Source organism: Aspergillus wentii (genome assembly GCF_001890725.1).
Source record: "Aspergillus wentii DTO 134E9 unplaced genomic scaffold ASPWEscaffold_8, whole genome shotgun sequence".
Taxonomy (NCBI): domain Eukaryota; kingdom Fungi; phylum Ascomycota; class Eurotiomycetes; order Eurotiales; family Aspergillaceae; genus Aspergillus; species Aspergillus wentii.
Window position 1 is genome coordinate 1,141,589 of NW_024467839.1, and position 14,178 is coordinate 1,155,766.

Below are 14,178 nucleotides of genomic sequence, written 5' to 3' on the forward strand. Positions count from 1 at the left end.
ATTTGCCTGTTGCAATTTCGGGGGCAAATTCTTCCCACGACTGGTCCCTGGCACTAGCAGAAGAGAGAGCGCATTTGGGCAACAATGCATTGATTATTCAGGCTCGTGGCTGGTGCGTCTCGAATTGCGTCGTAAGAATTCAGGGACGACGTCATTTGGCAGAAACTACTTTTTTTTTATCTTGCTTCTGGCCAGGCAGCACCATTGGACGTGGAGATTTGGCCATAGAGTATTGCTTTTTTCCAAGCATTCGTATGGCCTTCTATTGCATATTTTCATAGTTGCTGATCGTTGGGTCGAGTTTATTCATCTTGAACGTCATTCTAAATATATATTTTTAGCGTGCGTGATGTCTACAAACCACATCATCCACAATCACTTGGCCATATACTAATCCCCTACTCACACACCCCATCGTCCTCCCAGAAACCCACAATTTCGCCCATGATTCTATCCCCAAAGTAATCCTGTAGAACAGCTCGCCCCTCCTGTGTTCGAACAGCCTGACTCATAGCCCCTAGCGATGGAAACAAATCACTCAGCACATTGGTATCGTGCTCAGAAAGTCCACGAGAACCCCCAAATTTTGTTGTCTGGGACAGCAGAGAAACGGAATCAGATAACGTTGGGTTCAGCGATGGGAGTTCGATGATATTGACCATGTAGCTTTCAATGCAGCATAGGAAGCGGGTTGAGTCTGGAACGGGGATTATAGCAATTGGGGTCTTGAGGGATTCGACAATCCTGAAAAAGTCATCGGCCATGCGTTAGTTTCCATGATGATAAAGAAACGAAATGAGGGTTTGTGGATGATAATTAGGAGGAGGTTCTCATACAACACCTGTAGAGTCAACAGCCCGTCCAGTTTACATTTGCCACTCGCACTGCTGAAAGGTTCCTCAGAAAGAAGAAAGACAACAGCGTTGCGTTGAGGGTCTGAAGAGATGGACTTGGAGAACTGCTTCAATCGAGAGATAGTTTCCTGTTCGTTGCGGCTTTCGAGGCATGATGGTGTCAGAAGGAGGACATGTAGATACTGCGAATTCGAGACAAGATGGAAATCGACATCATGACCAGGAAGTTCGCTTTCTATTGGATGAAAGTTAGTAGTGCCATGACGGACGGATGATCGATGGTCAACCTTGAAGCTTCGTTGTCGATGTGAGAATTTGCCCCAGGACTTTCCATACAGAACGATTTCGAAGCGAAGAGGAAAAGGTCCCATGGACCAGGGAAGTATCAACAGACATTTGATTCAGTTTTCAGTTATAGACATGAAAGTTTGTAAGTGCAGTATATATACAGACAGGTTTGTGATATTTTCGATGGATGAAAGTGAGGGGAGAAAGGTTAAGGTCATATCAGGCAACATGTCGCTCTTTGGCACTCCTAACAGACCACCACGCAGCATCTATGCACTGATCAGAACATGTCCAATCGTTCTTCAATAACAGAGAAGGGTATCCCAATAAAAACAACAAAAAAACAACCAAAGAAAATAGAGCGCTCCGAACAATTTCTATCTCGAATATCTGCTTGAAGATGAAAAGCCAAAGAATTAACCTCCATTAGGAGCTTTTCGAGTCCGAGGGACTCTTGCCCTGGCTGACAGGAGGTGAAGCCTGCTGAGGCAATTGAGCATCAGTTGCAGGATTTGGGTCAGTTGCAGGTTGATTCTCCTTGACGGCCTCAGATGGTTTCTCCGTGCTCTCCCCAAAGGAGAAATATGATGTGATGTACGAAAACAATCCCTCTTCTTCGACCTTTTCTTCTTTCTTCTCTCCCTCATCCCATACCTCGCGGGGAAGAATCCGGGGCTGCGACTTCGACAGCAAGCCCTGTTTGGGCTTTTGTTGCAACAGTTCCGTCTCCAAAGCAAGCAAAGCCTTGCGGGCAGCCTTCTCCGACTCTTCCAGCTCTGCAAGTCGTGATTCAACGTCCTCTCTCCGAGTATTTTCCTTTCTTCTTGACCTCCACGACTCGAAAACGATTAAGCCTCCCGCTACAATAAACAAAAAGGCCTCACTTATAAAGGTCGCACCGGACTCGATAGCCTTGGATTCGGATAAGGGTCGAATGTGGGGTTTGGGTGCGGGCTTTGCTGCATCTGATGCTGCAGCTTTGGCTTTTGCGATGGCAGCCTCCTCTGCCTTCGTATCTGCCTCCGACTTGACGGTTGGAGAGGTGGGCCTATGTTTCCTGGCCTCAGCTTCGGCAGCAGCCCGTTTCTGTTGGGCAGCGTTGTCGCGTATATTGCCTAGACGGAGTCGCATGTCGATTTGGTGGAGGGACTGCGCCATGGAAATGCAGAGTCGTCGAAAACGTTCATGTTCACGAGCCTGAGCTTTGATTTGATTCTTTTTGGTTGTTAGCATAGGTGATTTAGAAGTATCAAGGTCGAATCGGTGAGCGTAAGCTTACGGCGATCGGTTTTGAGAACGTGCGGATAGCGAGTGAAGAGAGCTTGAGAGTGAGGGACATGGTGAAGGAGAAGCTCAGTAGGACGGAGGATCAGTGGAAGGGGGTCAATTATGCTTTCTAGGCTGATGCAAATGCCATCAACATATGAATATGGCAGATTGAGATAGTATCTTGAATGATCGAGAATCGTTCGGAAGCTGAATCACAAATGGCGATGCAGGCAGCCAGGCACGTAATTATGCACTGCAGTGTTACATCAGCGACACATGATGACTCATCAATACATTTTATGCAGATGTTGTTCCGTTGTCCGGATCAATGTTTATCGATTACCGCTTTCGGCAATCCGTTTGGCTCTGCTTCACTTCGTCTGCCTTACTTCTTGCTTTTGCTTCCTCGTTCTTCCTGGCATCGTCCGTCCAACCCCCACCTCGTCGTCGTTCCCCTCGATGGTGTCAGCTTGGTTCACAACGGCGTTTCATTGTATACCATTGTCCTTTTTTAATTTTATTTTTTAAGCGTCCTTGTTGTCTTTTTTTTGGTAGGTTTTGTTACTCGTTTGTGTTTATTCGACTCTTGGTTCCGCCAACCGTTGCGGAACCACAATTTTCCCCCTGTGATACTGACTGGGGAGTAGAGATACCAGCACCTCAACGCTACATTATACCCCTTCTAACGTGCTGTCCTTTGATCGAGTTATTTTTTCTCATCATACCTCATGACTGTTACGACCCCTTAGAACATCCTAGACCCCCTTCGCAGCATCGTTGTCGACTGCGATAATTTGATACCCACCTGCAATTAAAGCATCAAAAATCTATCGCATATTCAAAATGGAAGCATTGTCACCGCGGTCGACAAATCAAATGATTAAGCCAAAGGTGGCCATGGAACGAAAAGTGTTGGATAAGAATGCAGCTGCCGCCGCTCAAAAAGCCTCATCCTCGAAAAACCATGCGCCCCCACCACCGTCGATAGTTACAGAACCTGAAGAGGATGGCGAGCGATACTCTACCGGAGCATTTCTTGGAAAGGGAGGGTTTGCGGTTTGCTATGAAGGAGCGCTGTCTCGCAATGGACGTGTATATGCGATGAAAGTGGTCAAGTCTGATATGGGCCAGAAAAAGATGGAGGAAAAGGTATTCATCTAGATCTGGATTGCCCCAAGAGTTCTGATGAAGCGCATACTGACGACATTCTTGCAACAGTTTCGAACCGAGCTTCAGATCCACTCCAAAATGCGACACCCCCACATTGTACAATTCCACCGCGCATTCGCTTTTGAAAGCAGTACCTACGTGATCCTAGAATTGTGCCCCAATGGCTCGGTGATGGACATGGTGCGGAAGAGAAAATGTTTGAGTTTGCCGGAAGTGCGAAGGTTGATGATTCAACTTTGCGGTGCCGTGAAATATCTTCATAAGCGGAACGTGGCTCATCGAGACCTTAAGATGGGGAACCTTTTTCTGGATCGCAACATGGATATGAAAGTGGGAGACTTTGGTTTAGCGGCCATTATCGTATCCGAAAAGGATGAGAAGCGAAGAAGAACACTATGTGGAACGCCCAATTATATTGCGCCCGAGGTTCTGGATCGAAGCAAAGGCGGACATACTCAGAAAGTCGATATTTGGTCATTAGGGGTCATATGCTTTGCCATGCTCACTGGTTATCCCCCATTCCAGTCAAAGACACAAGAGGAGATATACAAGAAGGTTAGGAATCTGACCTACGTCTGGCCCAAAGACCAGGAGTGTGCCAACCATATCCCTGAAGAAGCGAAATGGTTGGTCAGCTCCTGTCTTAATCTATCAGAAAATGAACGCCCCGACCCAGACGACATTGTTGAGCATCCATTTTTCAATATGTACGATGGGTGTATTCCCCGACAATTGGACCCAGCATGCCGGTTTGCCAAACCAGTCTGGCTGAAGTCTACTGAACCCCGTGGTGATCGGATGATACTTGGTTATAGCTTGGATCACGATGAGAGGCTATTGGGTTATATAGACAATGTCGACGATCCCGGTCAGCGTTACCCCTCGTGTAAGGCTGCATTCTACAGCCTCTGTGGCGTGGGAAGGAAGCCGGATGGCACTGCTCGTCGATCTACAGGCAAGAACTGTTCCAAATCCGCGTATGCTGAATGCATTGCCGAGGAAGAGAAAGGGTTACAGCCGGTAATTCCACTGCCTGAAGACTTTGTCTATAAGTACCCCCACTATGTCGACGGAGACTGGAGTGCCCCAGAATCAACCCTGCCAGTCCGTAGAGACGATTCCTCAATAGACAGCAGCGTTCTCTCAGGGAAGCGCAGCGTGTCTCTTCGAAGCAATGCTTCTTCTCTGTCGAGGACACAGGCTGCTCTGGCTGCTGCTCAGCAGAGGCGCAAGGAGTCTCAAAGTCATGCAGCAACACTTCGACAGCAGGCTCTCACGGGTAGAAGCTCTGTTCGAAAAATTACTGCCCTTTGTGACCCCCCTGCTCCTGACGTTCCACCTGTGCCCGAGGCAAAGGAATTCGACGCCGACGTGGCTCCGCTCCCGACTAGAGGTTTAGCAGAACGACCCATCCGTACAAGAAGGGGAGTCGCTGCATCATACTCGGGATCACTACGTGACCTGGATAAGAACATTGCGCCGCAAGTGCCTAAATCGACTACTGCACCTGGCATGTTGACCGTGGGCAAGACACGCTCCCAGTCTCGGAGGCTCGAGGCTGCTAGTCAAGAGAAACTGCATCCAATGCCGGCCGTGGGTGAGCGAGCTTCATCCGCAACATCGACAGAATTGCCGTCTCGAACAAGAGAGCCTTCGCGCCAGTCGTCGAAGATGGAAATCAGGGATGCCCCCAAGAAGAAAGAAGAGGAGCGGGTATTACCGAAAGAAAAGCCCAGAGACGAGACTGTTGAGGAAAATAGACCCGCAAGGCCTGAATCTCGATCGCAGGGGCTAAGCCGGTCAGACAGCAAAACAACATCCTCACCAGGCAGTAAGCCACGGTCAACATTAGGCATACACCCTCTATTTCACAAGCAGGATAAATGCGATGTTCTTCCACGGACATCCGTCGAAGAGGTCAATGCAGATCTCCGTCTCATGCTTGCCAGTCTTGTTCCCAACCCATCCGCTCGCCGTCGGACAACAAGAAGAGCCCCACACGCATACGTCATAAAATGGGTTGACTATACTAACCGATATGGAATTGGGTATGTCCTCGATGATGGCAGTGTGGGATGTGTGTTCAAAGCCGAGAATGGGCAGCCGGCTAGCGGTGTTGTTCTCCGTGATGGAGAACGACACATCCGCCGCAAGGCCCGAACCCTCGAGAAGCCAGAAGAAGGCCGATATGCTTACTCGGAAGCGGACCAACTTGTACCTCGTAACGGCAAATCAGTCGAGTTCTACGAAAACTGCGAGCATGATCCTTCGGGAGGCCGAGCCGCCATTCGACGAGCGTTGATTCAGCCATCAGTTTTTGAAGTGAAGAGTGGTTCCTCCAGCGCAGGTATCAAGGTCCGCACAAACTCCGGCGTGGAATGTGCGCGGGCAGATGCAGAGAAGATCAAGCGGGTCAAACTGGTTGACCAGTTTGGCAAGTATATGATTGGGTCATTGGGCAGACATGGTGATGATGAACTTGCCGAGGATGAGACGGTCACTGATAGCTTCGGCCAATTTATCAAGTTCTACCAGCGCTTGGGTAATGTGGGTGTTTGGGGGTTTGGGGATGGAGCTTTCCAGGTATGCTTCTCTTTTTTTGTTGCTATGCTTTTTTCTAACTATTTCTCCAGTTCAATTTCCCAGACCACACCAAGCTTGTTATCTCGCCAGGTCGCTCGAGGACTTCATCACCGTGGATTGACTTCTACCACCTTTCACCTTCTGCGGCACGCTATCTCACCGCAAAGGGCCGAATGCACCCATCTGGATTTGATACTCGGGCCGTCACGTCGGATGACGCTACCACGTTCATTGCAGTTGCTCATGGGTTGTCTTCTAGCGTGGCCGATGAAAGATTGCGCGATGTTTTGGAGGCCAACTCGTTCTTGCCGAAGGTCAGCTTCATCAAGGACGTGATCAAGGGCTGGATTAAGCAAGGCAGGCTCGGTGGTCGATCATCCCAGCCCAAGTCATCTACTGAGGGAGTCTCTATGTCGCAGGAGATCTTCTGGGAAGGCACCCAAGAGCGGCCGCAGCCTGGAGGAAGTGGAGGGAAGTTTGTTTGGGTCACAGTGGGAGCTCCTGGAGGCGATGGAGAGTATCGATCCGTGTCCTTGAAGGAGAAGAAAATGGAGGTTGACCATGATCGTGAGGTCAATGCGTTGAGGGAGCGATTGCGGGCATTGGGAGGACACCCCTAGTTGCTTTGGATTTGTTTACAGTTGTTTATTGGTTTACTACTTTATGATGACATGAATTGGGGTACTGGTGTTTGGTTTCAGTTTTTGAAGGTTTGAATAAGATGAATCCTATTATAATTCAGTGATTATATGTTCTTTCATAAGGGAAGTAACAAGAAGGCGGGGTTGGAATATGTCAAGGTAGTATTCGGCCAAATGCTCTATATCTTCTCTCGCTCCTCCGCCCTGTTGCACCGCAAGGATGAGGTTATTCTATTGTACAACATACAAATTGATTGCTATCGAATCACCCAATCGATATGGTCAATGCTGTACGATTCCTGTGCGCCACATCGTTATTGTGACACGAGCAGGTGATGTGGTAGAAGATGATGCAACGGGAGCAGCAAAAGCAGGCATCCATCCTGAAGAATTGAGATTATGCATATGATGGTGAAGCTTACTGAGGGGTTGCGAAGGATCCAAGAAGGATTCAAGCTTAAATGGTGAGATTGACAAGGCTGGATTGGGGCTACTGTCAGCCTTGGATGAGATGTATATACCACAGCCTAATGATCCTTCATAGCTCACAGCCCAAGTTGGTATACAAGTTCTCATGTCGTAAATAGAAGTAACGTATACAGAAACACCGGTAATGCCCGGACAATATGGAGGACGTCAGGCGGGGTAATGCCCATCTGAACCAGTATCAACTGGCAACCAAGAACTAATAGATACCCATCCACAACACCACATGCAAAAGAAATATGGAGCCCATACCGATACCTGAAATGCAAAATCCCTCCTGCCTGCTTTACGGACCCGGAGATGCAAGATATGAAGATCGCCCTGTGCCTGAAATCGAAGATCCAACCGATGTGATTATCCAAGTGGCTTATAATGGTGTTTGCGGGAGTGACGTATTTATTTCATATTGAAATTTCCGAAAACCTCAAGGTACATGCGTGCACGAGGCTAACAGTTACGCTCTGGGGACTAGGTACATTTCTGGCTTCATGGCGGCGTCAAGAGTTTCGTCTCTCAATCCGACCCTATCGTCATGGGCCATGAAGCATCAGGAATCATCCACAAAGTCGGCGAGAAAGTAACCACCCTGCAGCCCGGAGACCGCGTCGCCCTGGAACCAGGCTATCCGTGTCGGATCTGTCCGTGCTGTAAAAGGGGACGCTATAACCTCTGTCCGTCGATGATGTTTGCGGCTGTCCCGATGCGCTGTCACGGGACGTTGACGCGGTTCTTCAAGCTGCCTGCGGATTACTGCTACAAGATCCCCGAGGGGACGATGGGGCTGGATGAGGCTGTTTTGCTGGAGCCGTTGGCAGTCGCGGTGCATTCGGTGCGACAGGTGGGGGTTAAGCCTGGGGATAAAGTGGTGGTGTTTGGGGCCGGGACGGTGGGCATACTCTGTGCGGCTGTGGCGAGGGAATTCGGAGCCAGAATGATCGTCTCGGTGGATATAAATGAGGAGAAGCTGGAATTTGCGCGGGGGATAGTTGTTTCTGATTCGACGGGGTATGTTGATTTTCGAGCGTTCAAGCCGGATTCTTTCATGACCTCGGAGGACACGGCTCTACGATTACTGGAAGAACATGATCCTCGAGAAGAAGAGGGGGATATTCCTGGGTTTGATGTCGTCATTGAAGCCACCGGTGCCGCTTCCTGCGTACGGACTGGGATTCATGCTATACGGGTTGGAGGGGTGTTTGTCCAGACGGGCATGGGGAAGAGATGCATGGATTTCCCCATCGGTGCGGTGGCGGAGAAGGAGATTATGCTGCGGGGATGTTTTCGATATGGACCGGGGGATTTCAAACTGGGCTTGCAACTGGTTGTGGCCAAGAAGATCCTTGTTGGACGGTTTATCACCAAGGTGGTGCCGTTTGAGAAGGCAGCAGACGCGTGGGAGACGACCATGAGAGGAGAGGGGATTAAGACAGTGATTAGGGGAATATAGGAAGTGTATATGGATGGGTGGGCTATAATACGAATAAAGACATTAATTCAAAATAAACTAGACTAAACTAATAATAAGGACCGTAAATATTTTGGCCGGTAACCGTCATTCCTCCAACATGGAGCACTCTTTCAAACAATCTTATGCGATATTCATGTCTCAGGCAGTGATGATGAGATCAAAGATGGGGTTTCGAGGTTCATCGACTGGAATGCGTTAGCATATACATAAATGGATCATCAACGCTATACTCACAATTACTCCTTCTTGCCATCGTAGCTGTGGTAAGTTCCATACTCGGTGTACCCAGCAGCATCATCAGTAGATGCCTCATCTCTCTTACCATCGTAGCTGTGGTAGGTTCCGTACTCAGTGTATCCGGCAGCATCATCGGCGGCGGCCTCCTCACGCTTGTAGGAGCCATAGTTGTCGTAGGGGGTGTAGCTGCCATAGTCCTTGGCCTCGTCACGCTTGCCATCATAGCTGTGGTAGGTTCCGTATTCAGTGTATCCGGCAGCGTCATCGGCGGCAGCCTCTTCGCGTTTATAAGAGCCATAGTTGTCGTAGGGGGTGTAGCTACCATAGTCCTTGGCCTCATCTCTCTTGCCATTGTAGCTGTGGTAGGTGCCGTAAGGACTGTATTTACCGTAGTCAGCGGCTTCGTCTCTCTTGTACGAGCCGTAGGTGTCATAGGGAGAGTAGCTGCCGTAGTCCTTCACGGCGGCGTCTTCATCTCTCTTGTAAGAGCCGTAGGTGTCATACGGGCTGTAGCTACCGTAGTCCTTGGTTTCGTCTCTCTTGCCATTGTAGCTGTGGTATGTTCCATAAGGACTGTATTTACCGTATCCGGCGGCCTCATCTCGCTTGCCGTTGTAGCTGTGGTATGTTCCATAAGGACTGTATTTGCCATAATCGGCAGCTTCGTCTCTCTTGCCGTTGTAGCTGTGGTAGGTGCCGTAAGGACTGTATTTACCGTAGTCAGCGGCTTCATCTCTCTTGTACGAGCCGTAGGTGTCGTAGGGAGAGTAGCTGCCATAGTCCTTCACAGCGGCGTCTTCGTCTCTCTTGTAAGAGCCGTAGGTGTCATATGGGCTGTAGCTACCATAGTCCTTGGCTTCATCGCGCTTGCCATTGTAGCTGTGGTAGGTGCCATACGGACTGTATTTACCGTAGTCGGCAGCGGCAGCGTCAGAGGAAGAAGAGGCCTGCTCATCCGGAGTGGGGAGAGCGTTGGCGAGGAGGGGAGCACCCAGGAGAATGAGCTTGGAGAAACGCATGATGCTTGAGAAAGTTGGTGATCAATGAATTGATTGACCGATTGAAGGATCAGATGATTGTCTGACTGATTGAGTTTGTTGTTGTTGATGATTCCCCAAAGCCACAGGATACATGGCCATATTTATACAATAAAGTCGTCGCCTGTACTTGCTTGTCCGAATAGCATCATTTCATATAGAAATAGTACAACTTGACGCGATCAGAGAATCAATATGCAAGTAACTGCAAAGTAACTGCAACAACAGTCAGCTCTAGTCAGCCTGTTCTACACACCGTATTCTCGGTGTTTGTTCGAAGCCATCACGGTACCCTTCAGCCTCTATGGTTCCCAATCGGCGTCATGGCGTGGGTTACCGTTCGATCGAGCCATATCCGTGATTTCCGCTGAGGTGGCGGCCTTGTGCTACCGTCTGCCTGTCACATGGAGGGTAGATGTAACATAACAAATACGTTTGCAGTGAGGTCTTGCAGTCGATGGAAATTGGCTGGACTGAGTCGAGGCGGGGTACTGGCGAAGTGTTGTCGTCGGGTGGCCTGACTGGACAGCTGGCCGTGCACTTACTGTACATGCAGCACAAGCGTTCTTTTTTAGTATGGCAGCCTGGCACGTGAATATCTACATTCACTTTTATTCTCACTTTCGTCACTTTGATTCTTCCTTCTCCATGCTTTACTTTTTCCTCATTCTAACTCTTCCTTGACAATGGCCCCTCTATACCAAAAAGTGTCTGCAGACGCAGAATCAGAATCCCACAAAAGCCTTCTCTCCGAAGACTCACAGCCCTGGACTCGTCCCAAAACACCAAGCAAATGGCATCAAGTAGGAATCTATTTTGCCTACGCCTTCGTAGGTGGTATTCTTGTGTTGCTAGGAGCCATAGCTGGAATTACCTGGCGGGGAGATATCAACCTCGATGGCCTCTGTGCACCACACGTCTCCAACTACTGTAAGAATACTCTACCTCAATTGTATCAATTGAAGACTAATGATGATAGCCCCCGTGATGAAAGAAGTCGGAATCACATACCACGATCAGCTGTATAATGGGTCCCTAATGAAGGAGAACATCTACCGTCAAGACGCATCACCAGAAGTTGACGCCGCCTGGTCAGCACTTGGAATCGACTGTATGCATTTTCACAATGTCCTGAGGAGCTCCTCTAACTGATACAGACCGACCTCTCGTTGTCCCAATGGACCTCGCTGAAAAAACCGGCATCGCGCATGATCAGGTCAAGATCAAGGAGAAATACGGTGGTGGATTTCCGGGGAATGTCGAGGGTCTTCACCATCTGCACTGTTTGGTGAGTATAATCTCGTTATCTCCAAGTGGGTATGGAGCCATATACTGATAATATTAGAATCTCCTCCGTCAAACCCTCTACTACAACTACGATTACTACCATGCCAAAGGCGAAGGCGCATTCTCAAATAACGACTACGTTGTCCGTCGTCACACAAGTGCGTATACATTGAACCTCTTCCTCTGAGAAAACGACTAATATAGTATCTAGCACACTGCCTCGATATCATCCGCCAGCAACTCATGTGCAACGTCGATATTGGCGTTTTGGGCCAGGTGTGGATTTATCCTGACAACCCGGAAGCATTCGTCGATTTTAACACTGTCCACAAATGTCGTGATTATGATGCCGTTCGGCGATTTGCAGAGGCACACCAGGTGCCTGAGAATGTGCCGCACGATTACTTGGAACCCCCTGCTGAGGGGGATAGGATTTATGAAGAGATGCCTTGATTTTAGTAAAGTAGAATATGTCTATAATGAGTTGTGTTAAAAATAATCATGCATTATGTATCTAGTTTATGTTTAAAGAGTAGTGAGTCTATTAATACAGAAAGTCATAGAAAGAGTAGAATCATTTCAATCCTTCTTCATCAGGAATGGTCTCACTGCGAAGACCCTGTTTGCTTTCCAAAGCCTGATTCAAATCATATCTTTCAGTCCAAAAGCTCAGCAAGAATGCAACCCCGGACACAGCGCAGCAGACCGCCCAGACAATCCGGAGACTGTCCGTGTACGCTTCCTTGAGCTGCATCTTCTCAATACCCCACGGCGTAGCCTTGATAATCTGCACTAGACCAGCTGCATCCTGACTGTATGGGTCTGCCATGGGCGCCAGAGTTGGGTACTTGAGCAGGTTGGCGTACATGCGGTTCTGGAATACCACACCGCCAATCGCAACCCCGACAGCCTGGCCTAGAGCACGGAAGAAGCTAAACATAGCCACTGCGATTGCGAGATTGTCATTGGTTGCGGAGGCTTGTACGGCAAAGCCCAATGAGGGGAAAAGAAATCCTAGTCCTAGTCCGGGGACGAGGTTGAGAAATATCCAAGCCGGCACGCTGCTGTCCGGTTTGATCAGACAGATCAACCCCAGCCCTAATGTCGACAAGGCCCAGCCCGCCCAGATGGCCCATCGGTATCGGCCGAATTTCGTGCATAGGAAGCCAACCACCATCGCGCTGGGGGCTACTGTGAGACTCTCAGGGAACAGGGCAACACCGGAAAGGATGGGACTATACTCCTTCACGGCTTGGTAGTACAACGGGAGGTAGTATAGAACACACCAAAGGACCAATCCTTGTAGAAGACTGCCGATGAATGTGACAGTTGCTGTCCGGTTCTGGAATATCTTGGGAGGAATGATGGGATCAGCTGCGATGAAATATTCATAAAGCCCAAAGACAATGAGGCCGACGGCGCCGATAATCAGAGGGACGAGTGTACGCCACGAGTCCCAATCATACAGAACACCACCCCACGTTAGAGGAATCAGGAAGGAAGATATGCTGCCCACGAATAGCGTCGTGCCAACATAATCAATGCGACGGAGTTTCTCTGCCAGAGAGCTTGGGATAATGTTGAGCTTGAGAAAGAGAAGTACAAACACCACCCCAACCCCAATGAAAGGGAAGTTGATATAGAATATCCAACGCTGACATTCTGTATTAGCCCAGCTTTTCCGAAAATGGAGATTAGATTACATACCCAGGTTACATCTTGTGAGAACCCTCCTCCCAGTATAGGTCCAGTCACTGAACCCACACTCCACATGGCAGACAAAATTCCGAAATACTGTCCCCGAAGTCTGAGTGGTACGAGATCCGTGACAATAACTTCACTCAGAGCGAGGATTCCACCACCTCCGACGCCTTGAATTGATCGACCCACGAGCATGTATGTGAAGTTTTTGGATACGGCTGCCACCACGGTGCCCACGAAGAACAGCAAGATAGCCGTCAGAACTAGCGGTCGTCGACCAAAGATGTTGGAGAAAGAAGCAAAACTTGGTTGGAAAACTAAGAATGGTTAGTGTTTTCCAGTAATCTATTTATCTGCTCGTGCCATGCCATACCAGTCGAGGAAAGTAGAAAAGCAGTTCCGCTCCAGAATGCCTCAATTGCCGTTCCTTTTAGCTTTTGTGAGATGATCTGTTCTCATCAGCGTTGTACCATGGATTTGAGAGGCTAATACTCACAGGCAACGCGACGGAAAGCGATGTGCCATCTAAGGCGGCCATCAAAGCGAGGATAGACAGAGTAGAGAAGACCAAGATACCCCGTCTTCCCAAGGCGAACTCTTCAGGAACCGAGTCATTTTTGGTGGATGATGCTGAAGATAGAACAGGATTTTGGTTATCCGTCGGTTGTTGACTTCTGGCCCCTGTTTCTGCCATTTTGTTATAGAGGCTGAACACTGATGAATCTCCAGTGTTGCTCGTTAAACGAGACCCCCATTATATACATGGCGTCTGATGAAATGTGATCTGAATGAATCACACTTTGAATATCAGTATCTCGACAAATCGAAGATGACAGAGGGCCAAAGTTGCTCCATTGATACGAGGTGGTTTTCCAAAAGGGAGACATGTTTGAAGGATCTTCGTATTGCTAGCTTCGAGATCGTCCAAACAGGAAACCGTCGTGCCAAGACTCGGTCCAATTTGAGCCCGACTCAACGGCACGCGGTGCAATTACTCTTTACTACGGGATCAGATAGTGTAATCAGATCTGGTGCTGTGTTTGTCGAGAAGATTGATTCAATCTCCATTTCATATCTACATAAACTGAAGACGCTCTAGATAAGTAGAAAACCACGGCTTGCATTTGTACTCACCATTAAGAATAATTGAATAGGGT

The 14,178-nt window shown here is 48.8% G+C and overlaps 7 protein-coding genes across 7 annotated transcripts; 3 read left to right on the forward strand and 4 right to left on the reverse strand.

Annotated features, from left to right (window-relative positions):
- Positions 1 to 339: 339 nt before the first annotated feature.
- Positions 340 to 1,409, reverse strand: ASPWEDRAFT_687132 (uncharacterized protein). Its single transcript, XM_040838983.1, has 3 exons — positions 1,142 to 1,409; positions 837 to 1,089; positions 340 to 744 (listed from the first exon to the last, which is right to left on the reverse strand). Exons 1-3 carry the CDS (start codon positions 1,248 to 1,250, stop codon positions 399 to 401), a joined length of 708 nt encoding a protein of 235 aa, XP_040684895.1. The 5' UTR covers positions 1,251 to 1,409; the 3' UTR covers positions 340 to 398.
- ASPWEDRAFT_141349 (OPA3 family protein) lies at positions 1,264 to 2,513 on the reverse strand. The gene is made up of 2 exons (XM_040829417.1): positions 2,422 to 2,513; positions 1,264 to 2,357 (listed from the first exon to the last, which is right to left on the reverse strand). Exons 1-2 carry the CDS (start codon positions 2,479 to 2,481, stop codon positions 1,569 to 1,571), a joined length of 849 nt encoding a protein of 282 aa, XP_040684896.1. The 5' UTR covers positions 2,482 to 2,513; the 3' UTR covers positions 1,264 to 1,568.
- A 741-nt stretch (positions 2,514 to 3,254) lies between these two features.
- ASPWEDRAFT_119969 (CDC5/polo family serine/threonine-protein kinase) lies at positions 3,255 to 6,784 on the forward strand (the record flags this gene model as incomplete). Its single annotated transcript, XM_040828959.1, has 3 exons — positions 3,255 to 3,560; positions 3,630 to 6,164; positions 6,215 to 6,784. The coding sequence occupies 3 exons, from the start codon at positions 3,255 to 3,257 to the stop codon at positions 6,782 to 6,784; spliced, it is 3,411 nt and encodes a 1,136-aa protein (XP_040684897.1).
- Positions 6,785 to 7,618: 834 nt separating this feature from the next.
- ASPWEDRAFT_45182 (uncharacterized protein) lies at positions 7,619 to 8,944 on the forward strand. The gene has a single exon (XM_040836462.1). The coding sequence runs from the start codon at positions 7,824 to 7,826 to the stop codon at positions 8,736 to 8,738; it is 915 nt and encodes a 304-aa protein (XP_040684898.1). The 5' UTR covers positions 7,619 to 7,823; the 3' UTR covers positions 8,739 to 8,944.
- Positions 8,945 to 9,422: 478 nt separating this feature from the next.
- Positions 9,423 to 10,453, reverse strand: ASPWEDRAFT_45184 (uncharacterized protein). Its single transcript, XM_040836463.1, has 2 exons — positions 9,712 to 10,453; positions 9,423 to 9,569 (listed from the first exon to the last, which is right to left on the reverse strand). The coding sequence occupies exons 1-2, from the start codon at positions 10,013 to 10,015 to the stop codon at positions 9,454 to 9,456; spliced, it is 420 nt and encodes a 139-aa protein (XP_040684899.1). The 5' UTR covers positions 10,016 to 10,453; the 3' UTR covers positions 9,423 to 9,453.
- Positions 10,454 to 11,005: 552 nt separating this feature from the next.
- ASPWEDRAFT_54465 (oxidase ustYa family protein) lies at positions 11,006 to 11,773 on the forward strand (the record flags this gene model as incomplete). The annotated part of the gene is made up of 4 exons (XM_040838063.1): positions 11,006 to 11,144; positions 11,191 to 11,321; positions 11,379 to 11,478; positions 11,532 to 11,773. 4 exons carry the CDS (start codon positions 11,006 to 11,008, stop codon positions 11,771 to 11,773), a joined length of 612 nt encoding a protein of 203 aa, XP_040684900.1.
- A 121-nt stretch (positions 11,774 to 11,894) lies between these two features.
- Positions 11,895 to 13,715, reverse strand: ASPWEDRAFT_119448 (MDR family MFS transporter; the record flags this gene model as incomplete). The annotated part of the gene is made up of 4 exons (XM_040828906.1): positions 11,895 to 12,974; positions 13,028 to 13,338; positions 13,395 to 13,470; positions 13,518 to 13,715. The coding sequence occupies 4 exons, from the start codon at positions 13,713 to 13,715 to the stop codon at positions 11,895 to 11,897; spliced, it is 1,665 nt and encodes a 554-aa protein (XP_040684901.1).
- Positions 13,716 to 14,178: the final 463 nt, after the last annotated feature.